General features: G+C 44.8%; 1 protein-coding gene across 1 annotated transcript; it reads right to left on the bottom strand.

The window, feature by feature from the left end:
* Positions 1-973: 973 nt before the first annotated feature.
* On the bottom strand, positions 974-20,208 carry LOC139414112 (SLIT and NTRK-like protein 3). Its single transcript, XM_071161992.1, has 11 exons — positions 20,047-20,208; positions 15,345-15,629; positions 14,899-15,150; positions 14,570-14,685; positions 13,714-14,345; positions 13,159-13,349; positions 11,253-11,356; positions 10,947-11,166; positions 10,570-10,696; positions 2,569-4,905; positions 974-2,505 (listed from the first exon to the last, which is right to left on the bottom strand). Exons 2-10 carry the CDS (start codon positions 15,567-15,569, stop codon positions 3,830-3,832), a joined length of 2,943 nt encoding a protein of 980 aa, XP_071018093.1. The 5' UTR covers positions 15,570-15,629; positions 20,047-20,208; the 3' UTR covers positions 974-2,505; positions 2,569-3,829.
* Positions 20,209-21,960: the final 1,752 nt, after the last annotated feature.

Genomic DNA, 21,960 nt, shown 5'->3' with positions numbered 1-21,960 from the left:
ATAATTGTCCTTCCTCATGATGCCATCTGTTTTGTGAAGTGCATCAGTCCCTCCTGCAACAAAGCACCCCCACAACATGATGCTGCCACTCCCATGCTTCACTGTTGGAATGTGTTCTTCGGCTTGCAAGCCTCCCCCTTTTTCCTCCAAACATAACAATGGGCATTATTTTTGTTTCATCAGACCAGAGCCTTGGTGGAAGAGTCCCTCATGTGGTACCCTTCCTGCAGGCTCATCCTGACATGACCCTCCAGCATGACAATACCACCAGCCATACTCGTTCTGTGTGTGATTTGCTGCAAAACAGGAATGGCAGTGGGGTAACATCTCACAGCAAGAACTGGCAAATATGGTGCAGTCCATGAGGAGGAGATGCACTGCAGTACTTAATGCAGCTGGTGGCCACACCAGATACGGACTGTTACTTTTGATTTTGTTCAGGGACACATTATCCCACTTCTGTTAGTCACATGTGTGTCCAACTTGTTCAGTTTATGTAGTCTGTCTCTCTACATCACTCTGTCATTCTGTTTTTGTCTCAGATCATATGTTTACCCAGGTGTCCCTCTTAAAAAAACAAAAACCAGTGTGCCACCCATACACAACAGAGGTATTGTTAAAATGATAATTGACATTGTTTTAATGTGTCAGGTTTTGTATGATATGAAGCACTGGTTTATGGTAAGTGTCCTGCTGTGCATAAGGGATTATTAAACACAAAAACAATGTTTTAAATGGCAAGTTAGGCTGATGACAAGATTCTAGATGGCCTGGTCCTGGAGGTGCAGTGGATTGACAGCAGATCTGATAAGATCTCTAGCAGGCAAACAGAGGGATATAAATCTTGAATGTTCAGAGATGTTGAGATAAGAGTAAAATACGCTTGATGTTTCTGTCATGCTTTGCAATTTATTAAGCATGGGTGTTTGGCTATTAGAAAAGTACATACTAAGTTGAGTCAATCTGACTTACCTTCAGTGCCTGAATATATTTATTTTACATAATGCCATGATGTATGGTTTCCCCACTGGGAAAAATCTGATCAAATCAACGTTGTTTTCACACCATTTAAATCAAAAAATGTGATGACATTGAATCAATGTGGAAAACGGATTGGATTTGCAAAAAGTCATCCTTCGATATCTCCTCCCACCAACCACCTTAGACGTGTGTATATGCATTTCTGTTGTGTTGCGATACCTCTAACTGGCTCTAAGAGCAGATTGTTGGTCTCCCTCCTGTAGCAGTCAGAGGAACAGCAGGCGGCAGAGACCTCAAAGACCAAATGAATTCACCACATGGCACCTCACTACACTCACTGCCCCTAGGCTCCACAGCCTACGATGTCCTCCTCACAAATAGATTGTATAGATTTCCTACCATTAATACGGCAGATTTCACGCTATTAGAGACTATCTATATCCTTCAATGTTTCATGTCCTAAGGCCTTTCTTTCTCTACTCTCTGTTACGCTTGTTATTCTCTCTCTCTTTTTGTTTGTAAGGGTTTAACACTGCTTATAGACTTCATACCTAAAAATACTGCCTTCATGCATCATTAGAGGACAGCGGAGTATGTGTGTGTATGTGTGTGACATACTACATCAAACAGCAAGAACGAGCCTGCTCTAAATGTACTACTCTGGGCCAGTGTGTGTGTGTGTGTGTGTGAGGCACAGTGTAATTCAGGCCATGGTTTTAGAGTAGCACCCTTTATTGTATATATGTGGTCACTGTAGAGAAGGCTAAACCAGATGCAGAACTGTCCTTTACACCAGGGCTGGCCAAACTTCCTCCTGCAGAGATACCATCTGAACAAGCTGCTTTTCATCGCTAAAATGAAGAGTGTTTATGTTGGGCTGGATCAAAAGCCTACACCTACAGTAGGGTCGTTACTAGCTTCCACAGCCTATTTCGACAATTTCTCTTCTTAAAATTTGATTTTAAACCTAACAATAATCTTAATCCTAACATGAACTACACTGCTAACTTTATGCCTTACCCGAACCTTAAATTAAGACCAAAAAGCCAACAAAAAAATCCCATATTTTTTTTATATGTGGCCAATCTTGACTTTGTGGTTGTGCTAACCAGCGGAAACCACCCTGTATCTCTCCAGGAGGATTGGCCATCTCTGCTATACACTGATATAATATGATCCCATACAGTAGCAAAGCTCCAACACACAAGAAACTAAGAATAAATATATTCACAATTTCCTCTAATATTTGTAGGAGATAAAAGCATAAAAAGGTACCTCCTTTAAAAGATAATCAATATTTCATAGAAGTGTCTTTCTCGTGTCGAAACGCTTTGTCCTGGTTTTCTGTTCTTTTTCCCACTTTAAATCCATTAAAGTGACTTGACTGCCATTGTCCGATGAAAGTAGTCAAGTCAACATCCCCTTTAGGAGTTTATAGCTGTGTCTCATGGTTCTCTCGCATCCCAAAGGTCCTTATATTCCACCTGAGAACAAACACACTCAGAGCCCTATTCAGGAAATGTCCTATTCAGGAAATGTCCTATTCAGGAAATGTCCTATTCAGGAAATGTCCTATTCAGGAAATGCAAACATACAAAGGCAAATAAACTCTTACAAATACTTTCGACTATAATCCGGGAAATACAGTTTCAGCTTTTGATTGAATAGGGCCCTCAATTTCCCAGAGTAGCTCTGAGTCCCAGCCATTAGCCATTAGTATTCAAACCTCTGTTTAGATAAATAGATCTGTGTTTCTAGAAAAATAAGCCTTGACCACTTGCTGGCTGCTGCCCTGGTCAAATACGTGTGTCAAATACATTCAAATACTGTACTTGAGCTGCCTTTGAGTTAGTTTGCCCAGTACAACTGTGGCACCAACAGAATAGCCCCATAAGTGTGTAAGCTAAATCCAAACTCATCTCAAGCACTTTTTTGAAAGTATCGGACATGTGTATTAGACCCAGGTCTGGCTGCTAGTTGCTAAGGCACTTGACTGTGTCATATCTCCCTCTTTCCACACCACAGGAGGCTAGTGAGAGGAGGACGGCTCATAATAATGGCTGGGATGGAGTGAATGGAATGGTACCCAACACGTTTGATACCATTCCATTATTCTGTTCCAGCCATTACAATGAGCCCGTCCTCCTCAATGAAGGTACCACCAGCCGCATGTGGTCCACAGTAACACTCAGACACAGTGACACTAATACCAGGGATGTAGTGTCCAGGGTAAACACACTTCAACACCTCTTCCACGTTCTTTTCATATGGAAAGTGTTACATGCTACATTAGTCGCCCATCAGACTGGGACTCTGCGTTCACACCCCCTTCTCTTTACCACTTCATTCCTGACTCCTCCCTGTGTCTCAGTCTCTCTCTCTCTCTCTCTCTCTCACTCACTGTGCTTCATGGTGTTATTGGAGAGGCAGAGCAACTGAGTGTCTCATCAGCAGGTCTTTAGAGAGCAAACATGAACACACACACCCACTGTATTGTCTAACATGAACACACACCCACCAGGGAAAGAGAGCGAAGGTCTGTACCTACCACAAAGATACACAATGAACACACACCCACCACATTCTTTGTTTTGTGATGCGGGGAATAAAAAAGCCTGATCTGATACTTAGTCATCAATGGTACAAAAAATAATTGCTAGTCTCAGGCACTGATCTAGGATCAGCTTATCCTTTCCAAAGCCTCATCTAAGAGTAACTTCATGCTAGTCCTAACAGCTCTCCCCACACACAGGTTTACCTCTGCATATCAACATGTTCAAGACATGACATATTACAGGAGCCATTTATTGTCAACGCCAGCGGTTCCATAGTAACATTAGAACATCTATTAGAACTGATAAGATCTGTCCAGGACTTCCATGTAATCTGGCTTGGTACTGAGTCTCATTCTCAACTCTCGTGGAAACTCTGAGTTCTGGCTCTGATTACTACTGCTTGGCCCCGCACACGCTGTCATTGTAGTAACCACGAGTGATTGGCTGGCTCTAGTTTCCTCTTTGGGTTCGGGGGGCTGAGGGGGTTGTGGAGGGTGGGGATAGCGGGGTGGTGGGGGACGTGTATACATGTCCGGCAGGTCTCGGAACTCTGGGACGGCGGCGGACATTCCAGAGATCCCAAACAGGCAGTCAACCAATCCCACCTTGGGTGTGGGCCCCTGGCTGTCTATGACCGTTGGGCAGAGGGTCCCGTTTCCATGGAGATCTGAAAGAGGGGGTCCCACTGCCCCGGCAACGGTACTGATGGAGGGGGGGGACACCTCCATATTCCATTCTCTCTCTCTCTCTGCCACCAAACGATAGTGTCCTTCGCTCTCTCTCCCCCCCCCTGAGCAGTGTCTTCCCACGTTCCCTTTCTCTTTAGAGGCAGAGAACTGCTGCTGTTGCTGCCTCACCACTGAATCATCCTCATTCTTATAGACTGGGCTACTGCACATGTGTGTTGAGGGACTGAGGTTAGGGTTGAGGCCAGGGACGACGGGGAGGATGCTATCGTAGACGAGGCTATGCTGCAAGGCAGACGGAGGAGGGGTCTTTGGTACCGGTAACCTGTGGTGCTGCTGCTCGGTGAATATCCCACATTCCATCTGGATCCCGGCCAGATCCACCTCACCCTGTCGCCGGAACGGCAGCTTGTCCCGCCTCCTCAGGGCATAGGCGATCAGCGCCGCTGCCGCAAAGAACGCTGACACGAACAGCACCAGCAGGCTGAGCACCAACACCGACAGAGGGATGGAAGCCTTGGTGATGGGACCCAGGGGGCCATTGCCTGGCACGGGGTAGCCCAGAGAGAAATCACCGTCTGGGGCTGTGGAGCTGTTCCACTCCCCCTGGTTCCCCACCGTGGCCTGGTGGGTGTGCAGGTCTGGACAGAGGAGGTCCAGGGAAAGAGAGCGAAGGTCTGTACCTACAACAGAGATACACAATGAAAAGAAAGGCACTTTCTTTAAGTCACTGAAGTACAACAAACCAAACAAATAAAGGAACAACAGTGGAAGAGCCCCATGCATTCACCTACACTGCACACCTGTGTAGAGGAGCGTCAACTTCACACATCCATGCCAGACATCAACCACATTGAAGATACGCAAGGGAAAAAAACCTGTTCCAGCATAGGACAATCAGCCTTCTTGCTGCAAAAAGGGCGGCATGCACCTCCAAACGGTACTCAGACGCCTGTAGGAGACAGAGACCCAGCAGGGTCCTGATGAAGACTGAGGAAGACTACTTCTCCATGGAGAACAGAGGAGAGCACCAAAAGTGCCTCCAATCTCTCTTCTTTCTTCAAGCTAACTGGTGTCATATGGTTTCACATTCTGTCCCCTTTCATAAATGTAGCCTTTTTCCACATCCTCCCATTCTTACAGGTCACAACCCTCTGATTCCTTCCACCGTCATCCTATGCTGTTTATTTGCTATATAGCACCGATTCAGAGCTGTTATGAACAACTAAAACAACATATTTCAATGTATTTCAGAATATCTAATGAAGGAGAATACATTTTAATTGATTAAAGGTTCATTTTGTGCATTTGTATAGCTGAAAAGGTCCCTGTCCCACTATTCAAACACAATAAAATAACTGGGCTATATACAGGGGATACCGAGTCAATGGGGGTACAGGCTAGTCGAGGTAATTTGTACATGTAGGTAGGGGTAAAGTGACTATGCATAGATAATAAACAGCGAGTAGCGGCAGTGTAAAAACAAGGGTGGGGGGGGGGGGGCTATTTGATTAATTGTACAGCAGTCTTATGGCTTGGGGGTAGAAGCTGTTATGGAGCCTTTTGGACCTAGACTTGGCGCTCCGGTACCGCTTGCCGTGCGGAAGCAGAGAGAACAGCCTATGACTTGGATGACTGGAGTCTTTGACAATTTTTTGGGCCTTCCTCTGACACAGCCTAGTATATAGGTCCTGGATGTCAGGAAGCTTGGCCCCAAGTGATATACTGGGCCGTACGTACTACCCTCTGTAGCGCCTTACGGTCAGATGCGAAGCAGTTGCCATACCAGGCAGTGATGCAACCGGTCAGGTGTAGAACTGATGGTGCAGATGTAGAACTTTTTGAGGATCTAGGGACCCATGCCAAATCTTTTCAGTCTCCTGAGGGGGAAAAGGTGTTGTCGCGCCCTCTTCAAGACTGCCTTATACAGCTCGTAGAGTGTGGTCTCAGAGCCAGCATCGGTTTGTGGTGTTAAATAGACGGCTACGAAAAATATAGATAGTATCTACCAAGAGAGTTTGTGGTCTACAGCTTATCATGAGGTCCTCTACCTCAGGTGAGCAATACCTCGAGACTTCCTTAATATTAGACATTGCGCACCAGCTGTTTTTGACAAATAGACACACACCACCACCCTTCATCTTACCAGACGTAGCTGTTCTGTCCTGCCGATGCACAGAAAAAACAGCCTACTGTGTAATTTCTGTGTCGTCGTTCAGCCACGACTCTGTGAAACATAAGATATTACAGTTTTGAATGTCCTGTTGGTAGGATAGTCTTGAACGGAGCTCATCCAGTTTATTCTCCAGTGATTGCACGTTGGCCAATAGAACGGATGGTAGAGGTGGGTTACCCACTCGTCGACGAATTCTCACAAGGCACCCGGATCTGCGCCACCTGTATCTATGTCTTTTCTTCATGTGAATGATGGGGATTTGGGCCTGGTCCAGGAGCAAGAGAATATCCTTCGCGTTAGACTCATTAAAGAACAAATCTTTGTCCAGTTCGAGGTGAGTAATCGCTGTTCTGATATCCAGATGCTCTTTTCGGTCATAAGAGACGGTAGCAGAAACATTATGTACAAAATATGTTACAAACAATGCGAAAAAAACACACAAAAAAAGCACAATTGGTTAGGAGCCCAAAAAACATCAGCCATCCCCTTCTGCACCATTACCATGATACAGCCTACAGTAGCAGCCAATGTGTAGTGTTCAACGGAGGAATACATTCCATGAGACTTTTGAAAGCATTCACCTTTTTAGCCACGTGTCCTTCAAACAAGTACGCTATATATGCAAGAGTATGTGGACAACCCTTCAAATTAGTGGATTTGGCTATTTCAGCCACACCCGTTGCTGACAGGTGTATAAAATCGAGCACCCGGCCATGCAATCTCTATAGACAAACATTAGCAGTAGAATGGCCTTACTGAAGAGCTCAGTGACTTTCAAAGTGGCACAGTCATAACATGCCACCTTTCTAACAAGTCAGCCCCGGTCAACTGTAAATGCTGTTATTGTGAAGTGTAAACGTGTAGGAGAAACAATGGCTCAGCCGCGAAGAGGTAGGCCACACAAGCTCACAGAATGGGAGTGCATGCAAAAATCATCTGTCCTCGGTTGCAACACTCACTACCGAGTTCCAAACTGACTCTGGAAGCAAAGTCAGCACAATAACTATTTTTCAGAAAGCTTCATGAAATGGGTTTCCATGGCCGAGTAGCCGCACACAAGCCTAAGATCATAATGCGCAATGCCAAGAGTCGCTGCCATTTGGAGCAGTGGAAATGCATTCTCTGGAGTGATGAATCATGCTTCATCATCTGGCATCAGACAAATCTGGTATTGGTGGATGCCTGGAGAACGTTTCCTGCCTGAATGTATAGTGCCAACTGTTAAGTTTGGTGGAGGAGGAATAATAGTCTGGGGCAGTTTTTCATCGTTTGGGCTAGGCCCCTTATTTGTAGTGAAGGGAAATCTTAACACTACAGCATACAATTACATTCTAGACGATTCTGTGCTTCCGACTATGTGGCAACAGTTTGGGGAAGACCCTTTCCTGTTTCAGCATGACAATGCCCCTGTGCACAAAGCGAGGTCCATACATAAATGGTTTGTTGAGATCAGTGTGGAAGAACTTGACTGACCTGCACAGAGCCTTGACCTCAACCCCATCGAACACCTTTGGGATTGGAAAGCCGGCTGCGAGCCAAGCCTAAACGGCCAACATCAGTGCCCGACCTCACTAATGCTCTTGTTGCTGAATGGAAGCAGCAGCAATGTCCCACCTAGTTTAAAGCCTTCCCAGATGAGTGTAGTCTGTTATAGAAGCAAAGGGGGGGACAGACTCCATATGAATGCCCATGATTTTGTAATGAGACGTTCGACGAGCAGCTGTCCACATACTTTTGGTAATGTTGTGTATGTGACTGAAAATGTTGTTGTATTGTGTTGTATGATGCAAGAAACCACAAGACAAAATACAATTCATTATTATTCCCATACCATTATCATTACAGAGAGTCAGACAAAAACACATGCTACCCTTTGCCTATTGGCTTCTTAGCTTATTCAAGCCGGTCTCAAAATACAACACCCATTAAGATATAAAAAAGCTCTTTACCTTACTCGCTTTTCAACGTTGACTAGAAATGTACATGTTTTGTGGTCTTGTAGGAAGCTTTCACTCCCTTATTGCTGACCAGAAATTAGCTACAACTGGGCTAATAACTCACACACTAGCATAGAATATGAACAAATGTGCACAGGTGGCTAACGTAAACTCACCCCATTCCGTACAAATGTGCGCAACATTCAAACGAGGCTACAAAGAAAACTTATGGGACTGTAGCGACTGTGTTGACTTCAAAATCGGGGTGTGAACTAGGTTTCCATTCAAGCGTTGATCGACATGGTAATGGCTCTATAGTATTGGAGAAAAGTTGAAAAAACGTGTCATGTCATAACGTACCACCAGGTGTAGCACTTCTCCCATCGTTTAAAAACAAGAAATGGACAGTGACGAGGTAAGGGGGGATACCTAGTCATTTTTTTCGTCATCATTGCATGCGATCATCATTCTCAAAGCCGCTGTTTACTTCTAAGATCACTTTAGCACCGCCCTAAAAACCCGATTCAAATTCGACACAAACCTTCAAATAGGAATGTAATGACACATTATATAAACTCTTTATAGTGTTTTATTTACATTTTAGAGGCGATAAGGTGATAAGTTGGACAGATCGAGTGAAAAAAGCAATTTTCCCACACGACATCTGTCCTTCTCACTATCACGCATTAGTTTCGCTTCCCCACGCACAATTTTTTTTAAAGACCGGGGCTCATTGCCTGCTTGAATTATGCAGAAACGGGCAGTGTTCAGGTCATGTAATTGATTTTGTTGGAAAGGGGAGAAATTGTGCTTTACAATGGTATTGACATTACAGTTGATCTGGAAGCATTACGTTTTGGGGGGCTGAAATAAGGGCAATTGTACAGACCAAGGCGATGTAGGAGTTTACGTTACATGCATTGATCTCAAAACAAACACAACTTCTTGCGAACGCTCGTGTCTGTCAATGCAATAGAATCCTCCTCCGGTGCGCTCTGCTTAAAAGAAAATCACATACTAAGTCTTGTGTTTTTGGTATGTTTCATTGGATGCGGCTAATATGTTGATTCTATCACAATTCCCTAAGCAGAAGGAAACGCTAATAGCGTAAACCACAGGTGTCAAACTCAGTCCACGGAGGGCCGAGTGTCTGCGAGTTTTCGCTCCACCCTTGTACTTGATTGATTAATTAAGGTCACTGATTAGGAAACAGACACTACGCCCTCCATGGAATGAGTTTGACACCCCCGGTGTAGACTAACGGGGCAAACTCTAGTATAGCTCAATCTCGTGCTTCTCGCACAGGTTTCTATTTCCTCTGCGGTCAGTTTATAGGGAACATTGCTTCTGAAATCCTTTGTTTTGGACTTTGTGTGCAAGGAGAGTTTTCTGAAGACCGTTGGTTCCAGACAGATATGTAAAACGGTTGTCCAGCTCAATCTCATCTTCCCAGATTTGAATGTGAGGAAGAGTGTGTATTCTATGTTTGTTACTTTTGTATCTGTTATTAATGGCTATCTTTTCCCTGAGCATTCCTGTCTCTATTCATATTCAGGACGTTCAAACTCCTGGTCATTTTACCGTTTAATCAAATACTATGGAAATACCACACACCTTTTCCCTTCCTCTCATTTAGCATTATACAAACACCTATATTATTCATTCATTCTTTACATTCAGCACAATGATCCTGTTTATTTCCTAATAAATCCGTTGTTCATAAAGTATCTACTGTTCTCCATGAATGCATTGCCTTGCCATTTAACAGTACTCAATTACCTTCAGATAGAATTATGTGGTCATTGTATTTATCCCTTGTTGCTAAGTGCTGACTCAGAACAAACAAGTGGTGCCCGATTAATGAATTCACATAGGCACTCCTTTACACCTGAGAAGTGTCAAGGGGAGAGGAATGGTGAATGGTGTGGTAATGTTAACTGTGCTAGAAAAATAAATAGAGCCGCACACTCTATATATACAGTATATAAACTTGTTTTCATTTATTGGGTAAAACACCAATGTTTTGGCAGACGTTCGCAGATGTTGCTGTTTTACCCAATAAATGACTGGGCGTTTATATACAGAGAGAGTGTGCGTCTCTCTTTTTTTTATAGCTTGCAGTTTATTCACCATTATTAAGCACCTCTACACAAAATAATGTTCTCTGGGTGTGCGCCAGCTCATGCTTTTTATTAGAATGTTAACTGTGCTGCCATGAGCCTAGACCCCGGTACCTGTGGTCTCTTCTGGTGAGTGACAGACCACCTCCCCCACCACCACCACCGCACTCAGGCCCTCCAGCCAGCGCTTCAGAGGGGCCGCATCACACCGGCACTCCCATGGGTTCTGCTGCAGGTCCACCTGGGAGGAGATGATGGAAAAAGCTTTATTTCAGTCTGTTTCCATAGAAATGTGATTGGTGCCATACAAAATGAGGAACATCTGGACTAGTCAAGTTAGATGCTCTAGAATCCCCTTTACTGACAGACACACCTGTGCCCATACACATTACACACACACACCTATACTCATACACACTGCCCCGCTACACACCCTGTCTGCACACACACCTAACCCCCTACAAACACCCCTCCCCATCCCTTCCTCCTACCTGCACCAGTCCAGTGAGGTGCTCTAACACCCCCTCTACAGGCAGGCTGAGGAAGTGGTTGTTGCGGAGGTTGAGGCGAGTGAGGGAGATGCCCTGGAACACTCCGACAGGAAGTGACCTCAGCAGGTTGGCGTTGAGGAAGAGCAGCTGGAGAGACGGCATGGGGCTGAACACTCCCGCCTCCACCACACCGATCTCATTATACTCAAAGTACAGGTACCTACAAGGAGACATGATCATACAGGACCCAGGAACGTGTGTGTGTGTGTGTGTGTGAGTGAGTGTGTGTGTGACAGTCAGTCCTACCTGAGGTTAAGTAGACCCAGGAACATGTGTGGGCTAAGCCTCTGCAGGTTGTTGCCGTTCAGATAGAGACTCCTCAGGGTCGGCAGGCTGGAGAACGCTCCCTCCTGGAGAACCAGACAGAGAGAAAGACAGAGAGAGGAGAGAGAGAGACAGGGACAGAGAGAGAGAGAGAGAGAGAGAGAGAGAGAGAGAGAGAGAGAGAGAGAGAGAAAGAGGGACAGAGAGAGAGAGAGAGAGAGAGAGAGAGAGAAAGAGGGACAGAGAGAGAGAGGGGAGAGAGAGAGTGAGAGACAGAGAGAGAGAGACAGAGAGAGAGATACAGAGAGACCGAGAAAGAGAGAGAGACAGAGAAAGAGAGCGAGAGAGAAAGAGAAGGTAAATACAGGGACTTCATGTCCATTGTGCCACAGGGCCCCTCAATGTTATCCAGGTGTATGCTGAAATCCAGATTATAGGCCTAATGTTTTGTTTTTTACGCATAATTAAATCATAGATATCAAACGTGGCCATCAGTGCTCCCGGTGTGTGACGCCTCAGGCTGAAGACAATCTGAACCCTATGAGATTTTCTGCCTAAAGACACCATGAATAAAGGAGATCCTCTGGCTAATGACAACCTGAATTAAGGAGATCTCCTGGCTAATGACAACCTGAATAAAGGAGATCTCCTGGCTAATAACAACCTGAATAAAGGAGATCCCCCGGCTAATGACAACCTGAATAAAGGAGATCCTCTGGCTAATGACAACCTGAATAAAAGAGATCCCCCGGCTAATGACAACCTGAATAAAGGAGATCTCCTGGCTAAAGTCAACCTGAATAAAGGCGATCCTCTGGCTAAAGACAACCTGAATAAAGGAGATCCTCTGGCTAATGACAACCTGAATAAAGGAGATCCGCTGGCTAATGACAATCTGAATAAAGGAGATCTCCTGGCTAATGACAACCTGAATAAAGGAGATCCCCCGGCTAATGACAACCTGAATAAAGGAGATCTCCTGGCTAAAGTCAACCTGAATAAAGGAGATCCTCTGGCTAAAGACAACCTGAATAAAGGAGATCCTCTGGCTAATGACAACCTGAATAAAGGAGACCTGCTGGCTAATGACAACCTGAATAAAGGAGATCTCCTGGCTAATGACAACCTGAATAAAGGAGATCTCCTGGCTAATGACAACCTGAATAAAGGAGATCCTCTGGCTAAAGACAAGCTGAATAAAGGAGATCTCCTGGCTAATGACAACCTGAATAAAGGAGATCTCCTGGCTACTGACAACCTGAATAAAGGAGATCTCCTGGCTAACGACAACCTGAATAAAGGAGATCCCCCGGCTAATGACAACCTGAATAAATGAGATCCTCTGGCTAAAGTCAACCTGAATAAAGGAGATCCCCTGGCTAATGACAACCTGAATAAATGAGATCCCCTGGCTAAAGACAAGCTGAATAAAGGAGATCCTCTGGCTAATGAAAACCTGAATAAATGAGATCTCCTGGCTAATGACAACCTGAATAAATGAGATCTCCTGGCTAAAGTCAACAACCTGATTAAAGGAGATCTCCTGGCTAATGACAACCTGAATAAAGGAGATCCCCTGGCTAATGACAACCTGAATAAATGAGATCCCCTGGCTAAAGACAAGCTGAATAAAGGAGATCCTCTGGCTAATGAAAACCTGAATAAATGAGATCTCCTGGCTAAAGTCAACCTGAATAAAGGAGATCCCCTGGCTAATGACAACCTGAATAAATGAGATCCCCTGGCTAAAGACAAGCTGAATAAAGGAGATCCTCTGGCTAATGAAAACCTGAATAAATGAGATCTCCTGGATAATGACAACCTGAATAAATGAGATCTCCTGGCTAATGACAACCTGAATAAATTAGATCTCCTGGCTAATGACAACCTGAATAAAGGAGATCCGGTTGTTTCCCAGGTGAAGTAGATCCAGACTGGAAAAATTCCAGAAATCTGACTTATAGATCCGCTGGATGAGGTTGCCGCTGAGGTACAGCTTCCGTCCGTTGAGGGGGCGTGGCATGAGCTGGGACACGTTGTTGAAGCCACTCTCCTTACAGTTGACTGTCAATCCTAGGTCTGGAACAATTATACTGAATCAACTTTATTTGTTCAGCTCTTTTCATACAATTCAGCCCAAAGTGTTTTGCATTGAGCACATACAGTATGCAAAGCTAGTCTCAGCAGTATGACATTATCAGACACAGTGGGGCAACTTCCTGTTTACAGACAACCACATAAATCACATTTGTCCCCTGTGCATAGTGCCATGATTGTCCCTGTTAGTTTGTGTCCCTTGTGGCTTGCCCACATTGTGAAAAGCACAATAGTAGCAGTCTTGGCAAATTCAAATTTTGCTGTTGTTTATATCTGTTATCAGGAAGTCACCCTGCTGTGTGTGATGTCATACTGCTGAGCCAAAGAAGTCCCATCCAAACTGTACCTGAGATGTGGAGGTTACAGGTGCACCCCAGAGGACATATGATGGGGATGGGGGGGCGAGTCTGGTACCCTGCAATGGGAGGGGGCTGGTTGGGGAGGAGGCTACGCTGGGTGGGGGGCGTCCTGGAGGGCCGGGGACGCTTAGTGGGCCGAGGGGACCTCTCTCTCCCCCTACGCTCCGCCGATGATGAAGTTGACGAAGATGAGGTATGTGTGTTCTGATGGTGAACCATGGAGGACGGCTTGGTGGGTCTGGGCCTCCCAGGGTTGGGGTTCGCTTTTGGGTTAGAGGGCGGATGCTGAGGAGGCTGTACCCCTCCGTGCTTCTCCCTCTCTCCCTCCTTCTCCCCCTCTCCCTCCACCTCCCCGGCACACAGTTCTTTGCGTGGTATCTCCCTCAGGTCTTTCCCGTGCAGGTGGAAGGGGTATTCGCAGGTGATGTCCCCCACCACTGCGGTGTAGGGGATGTGTCCCAGCCAGGTCTGCAGCTGGACAGCCTCACAGCCACAGATCCAGGGGTTCTCCTCCAGCTGGAGCTCCATCAGGCTGCGGCCCACGTACTCCAGGGTCCCGGCGTAGGCCAGGCTCTTCAGACGGTTCCCCCGCAGGTCCAGGTGGGTCAGAGACACAGATCTGGGGGTGGAAGGGATCATTACGGCTGGGGTCAATTCCATTTCAATTCAGGAATGAAATTTCCACACTGCGAAAAATTGGAATTGGAATTGGTGATCATGTTATTGAAGAATAAGGAACATTCAGACAGGAACTTTTTCAGACAGTTACCTTGGTCAGAGTGAGAAACAGACCCATGATGTGGTCATGGTAAAGCACATTTAATAAGTTTAATAAGCAGATACCTGAAGAGATGAGGAGGCAGAGCAGGGATCAGGTTGTCATTGAGGATGAGCACTCGTAATTTATGCAGGTAGCGTAGCGCCCCACTGTCGATGCGTTTGATGACATTGTAGTCGGCCTGTAGGTAGAGGGGATAGAGGTAAAGTCAAAGTGTTCATATGTGACATTTTGACACAAACAGGAACTCATCAGGCTCAGGAGATCACACATAACTTATTGATTATCGTTGTCACAGTAAGTATGGATGAGGACTAATCACAGTGATTATTGATGAGGATTGACCACAGTGTTTATTGATGGTTATAATGGGTAGTAATGCTGTCAGGCCTACCTGCAGGTACTCCAGTGCCTCCAGGCCAGAGAAGGTGTCGTTGCGGAAAACCTCCAGCTTGTTCTCGTGGAGGTAGAGGCGTCTCAGTGTCCCCAGACCATGAAACGCCCCGGCACGGATGTCCTGCAGCGCGTTGTTGCCTAGGTTTATCGCCACGGCATTGCTATGGTGCAGGAAGCCGTTGCTATAGAGACGCCTCAAGGAGTTCCTCTGCAGGTTGAGCTTGAAGGGGCGGAGCCAAGACTGGGACACCTGATTGGTTGATTGATTGGTTGGTTGGTTGACTTTATTTAATCGTATACAAATACACATATGCCAAAACAGAAACAGTACATTTAGTGCAGTAATGCAGTACAGTGCAGAACAGGGCTGTTTATTAATATACTACTGCAGTATGTATATTATAAAATGAGGTACATTAGATTAAGCTAATGCAGTGCAGTCACCTGGCTGGCGTTAGTGAAGCCCCGCCCATCACAGTGCACGTGCAACACTCCCTCTTTGACCTCGCACGTGCACGGCTCGAAGCACGGTTCATCCACCTCCTCCTCCGAGCTGTCCACCATAGGGGTGTGTGTGGAGGTGGGCGTCGGGGTGTGTGTGTGAGTGTGTGTCTGGGTCGGGGTCACACAACCCAGGACCACCACAGACAGCAGGGAGAGCCACAGCATCCTACCTCCTCTGCCTTCAGCCCAGCCCAGGGCAGCGGCACACACCCACCCCTCACCACACTGCATACAGAAACACACACATGACTACTGTTAAATGGGATCCTATCAGACCCAGCCCAGGGCAGCGGCACACACCCACCCCTCACTACACTGCATACAGAAACACACACATGACTACTGTTAAATGGGATCCTATCAGACCCAGCCCAGGGCAGCGGCACACACCCACCCCTCACCACACTGCATACAGAAACACACACATGACTACTGTTAAATGGGATCCTATCAGACCCAGCCCAGGGCAGCGGCACACACCCACCCCTCACTACACTGCATACAGAAACACACACATGACTACTGTTAAATGGGATCCTATCAGACCCAGCCCAGGGCAGCGGCACACACCCACCCCTCACCACACTGCATACAGAAACACACACATGACTACTGTTAAATGGGATCCTATCAGACCCAGCCCAGGGCAGCGGCACACACCCACCCCTCACCACACTGCATACAGAAACACACACATGACTACTGTTAAATGGGATCCTATCAGACCCAGCCCAGGGCAGCGGCACACACCCACCCCTCACCACACTGCATACAGAAACACACACATGACTACTGTTAAATGGGATCCTATCAGACCCAGCAGAGTGATGCTTATGCATGTCCCTTTGTTTGTGAACTACTGGCACCGTCGCGTTAACGTTACTGTTCCTGGTTGTACTCTGGTTTCACATCCTGGAACCAACACTTGGACTGGTACCAGAATAAACTTGGTTTTCACATGAGTGAAAATATCATTTTATATCGTATATAGATATATGAGTTATAGTGCTATATTTAAGGGGATGTGGTATATGGCCAATACAACACGGCTAAGGGCTGTTCTTAGGCACAACGCAACGCAGAGTAAATATTATTATAAACTGGGTGGTTCGACCCCTAAATGCTGATTGGCTGACAGCCGTGGTATATCAGACCGTATACCACAGGTATGACAAAACATGTATTTTTACTGCTCTAATTACCTTGGTAACCAGTTTATAATAACAATAAAGCACCTCAGGGATTTGTGATATATGGCCATTCTACCACGGCTAAAGGCTGTGTCTTGACACCCCGTGATGTGTCATGCGTAAGAACAGCCCTTAGCTGGTATATTGGCCATATACCACACCCCCTCTGACCTTATTGCTTAATTATAATATAATTTACATTTATAGTATATATATTTATATAGGGGTTATAGCACGGTTCAGGATACATACCAGACAGTGATGTGGAAAACACCCATTACATTCATCAACAAGGAACAAACAACAGCAATCCAAGTCCATTATAATACATTAGGTTGATTACCATGATAATACAGCAGATAGCATGAGAGAGGATCTGAAGACCTCTTCGGGACATAAGAGGCTGCTTTAAAATCGTAATGACAGTCAGAGCGATGCTGATGATGACAATAAAATAATAGATTATAAACACAGGGCCGGATGGATGAGAGGAGAAGACTGCACTCGAAAACAAGAGATGCAGTATAATTCTATGCTGTCTTTAACCAGGAAAATTACATCAGGAGAAGGAGAAATCAGGAGTCTCTCTTTGCCTGATTCATGTAACTTGGAGGCCACCATGCAGAAGGTAATGGGCTACTAATCAAAAAACAATAACAATCAGAAGCTACTAGCCAGTTCAATTGCTCCTGCATATAGACAGGCAGAGAGCCGTCCTCAGGCTCAATTGCTCCTGCATATAGACAGACAGAGAGCCGGTTGGCTGCTGGACGAGATTAGTTTAGAAGCAGCTAGCACACACTGAAGAAGGCCATGATAATGAAGGTAAAAAAAAAGAATAATGAATAATGCAATGATAACAACAACAGCAACTACAACAGCGATAATGTAACAACAAGGACAATGTAATAAAATATAATGATAATGTTACAATAAGGATAATGCAATAAAGTGCAGTGGTAATGTAACAACAAGGACCATGTAACAAAATGTAATGATAATGTAACAATAAGGAGAATGTAATAAAAGGTAATGATGTGAATCAGTGGCTGGGAAAATACTGCAGTACGATAAACAGACAACCTGAGATGAGATGTCAGAGAGAGGTGATTATGGAATGAGAGGAAGAGGACAAGTGGAGAGAAGAGGAGAAGGGGAGTGGAAAAGAAAGAGGGAGAGGAGAGGATGATAGATATGAAAAGAAGACTGGAGAGCAGGGAAAGAAAGATGAGAGACGGGGAAGAGAAGAAAATAGAAGATTGGAGTGAGGGGGAAATGAGCAGAGGAAGAGAGGGAGCAGAAGAGAGAGAAAAGAAAAGAGAGGACCGGGAAGAGGAGCGGAGGAGCAGAATGTTGTGCTGAAGAGAGAGGATTGATTGCGTAACGATGAGAAACCGTGAGTCAGTCAGTCAAGGCTATCGTGTCGCTTTCTCTCTTGCTCTCTTTCTCTCACACACAGACACACACAGGAGAGCTCCAAGTGAAACGGCTCAAATCTATTGATATTGATTGTATCAAAAGCCTTCCTTTACCCTGCACACAGTGTTCCCTGGCTGGAGAGAAATAGAAGGAGAGAGAGAGAGAGAGAGAGAGAGAGAGAGAGAGAGAGAGAGAGAGAGAGAAATAGAAGGAGAGAGAGAGAGAGAGAGAGAGAAATAGAAGGAGAGAGAGAGAGAAATAGGAGAGAGCGAGAGAGAAATAGAAGGAGAGAGAGAGAGAGAAATAGAAGGAGAGAGAGAGAGTGTGTGTGTGTGTGTGTGAGAGAGAGAGAGAGAGAGAGAGAGAGAGAGAGAGAGAGAGAGAGAGAGAGAGAGTAGAGAGGTTTGTAGAGTGAGTGGATAAATACATGCAGGTTTGTATTCCGTAGATAAATACATGCAGGTTTGTATTCAGTGGATAAATACATGCAGGTTTGTATTGAGGGGATAAATACATGCAGGTTTGTATTCAGTAGATAAATACATGCAGGTTTGTATTCAGTAGATTAATACATGCAGGTTTGTATTCAGTAGATAAATACATGCAGGTTTGTATTCAGTAGATAAATACATGCAGGTTTGTATTCAGTAGATTAATACATGCAGGTTTGTATTCAGTAGATAAATACATGCAGGTTTGTATTCAGTGGATAAATACATGCAGGTTTGTATTCAGTAGATAAATACATGCAGGTTTGTATTCAGTAGATAAATACATGCAGGTTTGTATTCAGTAGATTAATACATGCAGGTTTGTATTCAGTAGATAAATACATGCAGGTTTGTATTCAGTGGATAAATACATGCAGGTTTGTATTGAAGGGAAAAATACATGCAGGTTTGTATTCAGTAGATAAATACATGCAGGTTTGTATTCAGTGGATAAATACATGCAGGTTTGTATTCAGTGGATAAATACATGCAGGTTTGTATTCAGTGGATAAATACATGCAGGTTTGTATTCAGTGGATAAATACATGCAGGTTTGTATTCAGTAGATAAATACATGCAGGTTTGTATTCAGTGGATAAATACATGCAGGTTTGTATTCAGTAGATAAATACATGCAGGTTTGTATTCAGTAGATAAATACATGCAGGTTTGTATTCAGTAGATAAATACATGCAGGTTTGTATTCAGTAGATAAATACATGCAGGTTTGTATTCAGTGGACTCTAGTATCCTTTTCACACTATAATTATGAGGTTAAACATATTGTGCTGGATCAATATTTAAATAGACACTACTGAAGTATTGCAATTTGGTCCTCATTGGATAATGACTGTCTGACCTACAAGACAACACTGTTTACTTCCTCTAGCCACTTGATTGGCTAATAACTCAGGCCCCTCTCTCTCCTGTCACCCTCTCTCATTTTTCATATCTCCCTCTCACAGAAATCTATTCAATCCATCCATCCACTCATCTATCCATTCATCTATGCATCCAGAACAGGTGTGGTTAGACCTACTTTGATTTTCTTTCGTGACTCTTCCTTCCTTGTTTCCTTCCTTTCTACCTTCCTCCCCCTGTTCTCCATCCCACGGCCCTGCACCCTGGCGCAAACCAACCAGCAATGACCGCGGCAGCTGCTTACTACAACACATATTCATGTCACATAATCCCAGCGTCTACCTTTCCTCACGAACCCACTGTCCAACCAGGGCCGATACATAGCTCTCCCTGCCTGGCGCAATCCGGACCCTCTTCCCTAGAAACACAACCTACCATCCAAAATCAAGACTATGTTAATAGCTACATCCATACAATAATGTCAATTAGTAACATTACAGGGCACAATTGTAATTAGAGAATTACTTCATGTCCAAATAGTCATTAATACAACCTATCAAGGCACTAAATCCTTGGCACTAACGCAAACCATTTATATTCGCCTTTGTCTGACTCCCGCTTCCCCTCCCACTAGCGCTAAGAACCATACAGCGGCAGTGGGGAGACGGGGTCTTTACTCACTCAGGTCCCGCGAAGAAATCCACGAACAGCCGATGGGAGACTTTATGCGTTGGCTGTCGACATGTCTGTTTGCTTTTCAGCTGCACTCTTCCTTCCCTCTCTCCTTGCCTCTCCTGGAGCGGTTGAGGCGGATGGGGGGAGCAGAGGGAACGTGACAGGACTGCAATGTGGATGAGAGAGATAGAGAGAGAGTGAGAGAACCGTAGAAAAAGCGCACCGCTTCCTCTCCAGCGCTCAACAGTGCTACCCGCGGGAACTCAGCTGCGGCGCGGGACTGCCACCGAACACGCGCATAATGCTGCGTGGAATATTTTAGGAGGATGACTTGTCTCTCCGTCTTTGATAACCGGGTAGCCTAATTAAAGTAAAGAAAAATAAGTAGCCTAAAGGACAATAAAAGAAAGGAGGAATGAGTGGAGTGAAGTGGGAAACTGGGGAAGTATTCGAAGAAGAAGCTGGTTTGGATTTAGTGCCATGCTTAATTCTATTTGAATTATACAGGCCTAAAGAAAACCACAGTAGGCCTATAGGGCTACAGGGTAGGTTACTTCGCCAAGAAACAGTTAGTAGTACTAGAGTGGTGGATCCTGCATCCAATGTAAATGTAATCGGTGTCCATTGGGGTATTTGTAAATAAGGGTTTAAACGTTAAAAACGGGTAGGTCTGTAAAAGTGGCCAAATATTCTTCGTTTTGAATTATTCCTCAATCGAGGGCTGTTGACAGATGACACCACGCAGACATTAGGTTACCTACACTGTTGGCCTAGCTATCTACTGTATCTTCACATGTACAGATGTAAATCATCCTACCCAGGCCTTTAGCTTTACCGACAATAATTCATCATCCTATTACTTTATTCATCTCTGCTCATGCCCTTAAGCACCAACAACGGATTTCTAGAGAACCGATGTTTTAGTTACCATGGCGACCGCGCCAGCCGGCATCCTTGCAGCATCCTTGCACACCTCGGTAGACTGACTTATCTTCTGCTCTTCTACTGTACTGTATACACAGAATCTACTGTATAGACCGTTTGTACACACACACACACACATACACACACACACACACACGTGTTAATAATAAAAATTGGGAATTGGGCTAGAACAATAATGTGATGGAATGTATGGAGAAAGACTGGCCATAATAGCCAACATCGGACACAGTAACTTCAAAGCAGCTCATTGGCAAGTAAGTTACTGTATTTCATATTGCAGTACACCTACTGTAATCTAAATACAGAATCAAAGCAAGAACTGTGTAATGACACAGTGCAATACCCTATAATTGACTGTATTATACAGTAACAAAGTAAATGCTACTGTAATCGTAAAGACTGAGTGAATTAATTAAATTCATTGAGGGGAGATGGGGATTCTACATTCACAGTATTTTATTGTAATTGGTGCAAGCAGGTTACAGCATGTCAATGAATATATGGTGTTTTTTATTACTTACACTTCTAGAGGCCAGCTTCCAAACTGGCAGCAACTAAAAGGCCGAACAGACCAACATGACATGGTAGAATGCTCAACCATTAATGGTTTAAGATTGCCACTCCAATCTGTCCCCTATACATTTTAAATTGATGGGGCACTACTACCGCACACCAGTTAAATTGGTACAGCACTCCCACTAACAGGTGCAACAAACATAGCCTCTGACAAGGCACGCCTCAAAATATGTTACTGAGCCAGAACAAAATACCATGCACCCACTAGTGTTCCCCCCAAAAAATTGCGCTCCAAAAATATGGAAATACAGGAATTCTATCCCTGGTCACAACATTTTCCCACTATGAACCATAATTTAGACTATGAACCGTATTTTACTGTTGATAATGCCAAAAATGACTGTATAAATTACCGTTTTATCTTACAGTATGGGCATAACAGCACATCACAACATGTAC

This window comes from Oncorhynchus clarkii, chromosome 7, assembly GCF_045791955.1.
Source record: "Oncorhynchus clarkii lewisi isolate Uvic-CL-2024 chromosome 7, UVic_Ocla_1.0, whole genome shotgun sequence".
In the NCBI taxonomy this organism is placed as follows: domain Eukaryota; kingdom Metazoa; phylum Chordata; class Actinopteri; order Salmoniformes; family Salmonidae; genus Oncorhynchus; species Oncorhynchus clarkii.
The sequence above is the reverse complement of the archived record's forward strand: the minus strand, read 5'-3'. Positions and strand labels throughout refer to the sequence as shown.

Excerpts from the sequence above, each read along its gene's own strand:
- LOC139414112 (XM_071161992.1), bottom strand. The coding sequence starts at position 15,569 with ATGCTGTGGCTCTCCCTGCTGTCTGTGGTGGTCCTGGGTTGTGTGACC. Across the intron at positions 15,151-15,344 it reads GCTTCACTAACGCCAGCCAG|GTGTCCCAGTCTTGGCTCCG; the intron begins GTGACTGCACTG and ends TCAACCAATCAG. Across the intron at positions 11,357-13,158 it reads ACCGGATCTCCTTTATTCAG|GAGGGAGCGTTCTCCAGCCT; the intron begins GTTGTCATTAGC and ends CTGGTTCTCCAG.